The sequence below is a fragment of the Cyphomyrmex costatus genome, unplaced genomic scaffold (assembly GCF_001594065.2).
Source record: "Cyphomyrmex costatus isolate MS0001 unplaced genomic scaffold, Ccosl1.0 scaffold2663, whole genome shotgun sequence".
Classification (NCBI taxonomy): Eukaryota; Metazoa; Arthropoda; class Insecta; order Hymenoptera; family Formicidae; genus Cyphomyrmex; species Cyphomyrmex costatus.
Genome location: NW_017276761.1, coordinates 4,632 through 6,278, shown reverse-complemented (window position 1 = coordinate 6,278; position 1,647 = coordinate 4,632). Strand labels below are relative to the sequence as shown.

At 31.1% G+C, this 1,647-nt stretch overlaps 1 protein-coding gene across 1 annotated transcript in view; it reads left to right on the top strand.

The window, feature by feature from the left end:
* wmd (serine-threonine kinase receptor-associated protein wmd) overlaps window positions 1-1,169 on the top strand; it is a 5,416-nt gene extending 4,247 nt beyond the window's left edge. The window contains exons 3-5 of the mRNA XM_018540763.1: window positions 35-264; window positions 459-595; window positions 677-1,169. Coding sequence (XP_018396265.1) covers window positions 35-264; window positions 459-595; window positions 677-888 — 579 coding nt within the window. The 3' untranslated portion in view covers window positions 889-1,169. The remainder of the gene's footprint in view (window positions 1-34; window positions 265-458; window positions 596-676) is intronic.
* Window positions 1,170-1,647: the final 478 nt, after the last annotated feature.

Sequence of the window (1,647 nt, the reverse complement as noted above, 5' to 3'; positions counted from 1 at the left end):
CCTCTCTCTCTCTCTCTCTCTCTCTCTCAAACAGATTTTCTCAGGTCACACAAGTGGTATTAGGCATGTCACTTTCTTCAACAATAACTCTGCCTTAATTACCTGTGCAGACGATAAGACACTGAGGGTATGGGATAGAAACAGTGGACAAGAGATTAAGAGACTAGATTTTCCAGCGATTCCTAGTTCCATGGAGGTTTCAAAAGATGGAAACATTATTACCACTACTCACTCTAATATTGTTTCCTTTTGGAATAGCAAAGAGTATATAATATTTTCTTCTTTTATAAAAAAAATTGTTATGAAAATTCTGTGGAAAGCTATTCTAAAATTATAGTTTTTTTTTTTTTTCTTAATTTCGTTACAGTTGCAATTTATAAAAGTTCTTAAAAAATTTTTTACTTTTTTGATTTTTTTGTTAAAGAAGGTTAAAATGCTATTTTCAATTTTTTTGTCAGACTAACTAAGATAAAAGAATTTATGGTCCCAACTCAAGTTAATAGTGCCAGCCTACATCCGGATTGTACTATTTTTGTTTGTGGTGGGGAAGACTTTAAAATGTACAAATTTGACTACAGTACAGGAACGGAACTAGGTAAAAATCCATCTTTCATAATTCAATAATTTTCATAATTCAGTAATCAAAATTAATCCCAGCTATACATAACATTTACAGAATCATTTAAGGGACACTTTGGACCTGTACATTGCGTACGCTTTTCACCGGATGGTGAATTGTACGCTAGCGGATCTGAAGATGGTACTTTGAGATTATGGCAAACCATAGTCGGGAAAAACTACGGATTATGGCGCTGCATAGAACAGACTTCTACAATACAAGAAAATACCGCCATGATTAATAACAAACAAGAAGTTTCTGCCAGTTAAACTTGAATCTTAGAAAAGAAAATCTTTAGAAGTTTTCAGAAAGCCTAAAAGCAGATAGCTCATATTAAATTGGATGAATATTCTGTAAATGAAATGCGTCGAACATTTGTTGTTTAGGCTGTCGTAAATTTTTGTAAATAACTCATCTTTAGAAAGAAATTGCTCACCCCTCTCTTTCTCCACTGTGGCCTTTATTTCCAAAACTAAAAGTAAGAGAACCAATTCCCAGAGCTATTTATATTACACAGAAAAAGCAACAATAAAAAAAGAAATATTAACATTTATTAACATTATATATGTTATTATAATACAAAAGTAGATAGAGGTGTCGAGAGAAAGAAAGACAAGTTCATAACGAATGTTGCATTTGCATTTTTTTCTAAACCGATACCATCCATCATTCAAATATATGACATCGATACATAACGATATTATGTATCAGCATGCAATATATAATATATATAATATTGTGTCCATTTGGACATACCTCATAATCTCGATTTTAATTTCCATGGTAAAGTAATAAATATCATAATGTATAACTCGACAATTACAAGTTTTGCTTGTATGCGCGTTTCGTCCTAATAATGATAGAAAAGTTCAAGCCATGTTCAAAAAAGGATACTCAAAAATTTAAACCTTATCTAATAATTATATATTACCATAAAAAGTAACTGATATATTACAATATTAATAAAGGTGCCAGTACAAAGTGAACATACATAAAGTGTATGCAACTTTCGGCTGATTTTCGAATCG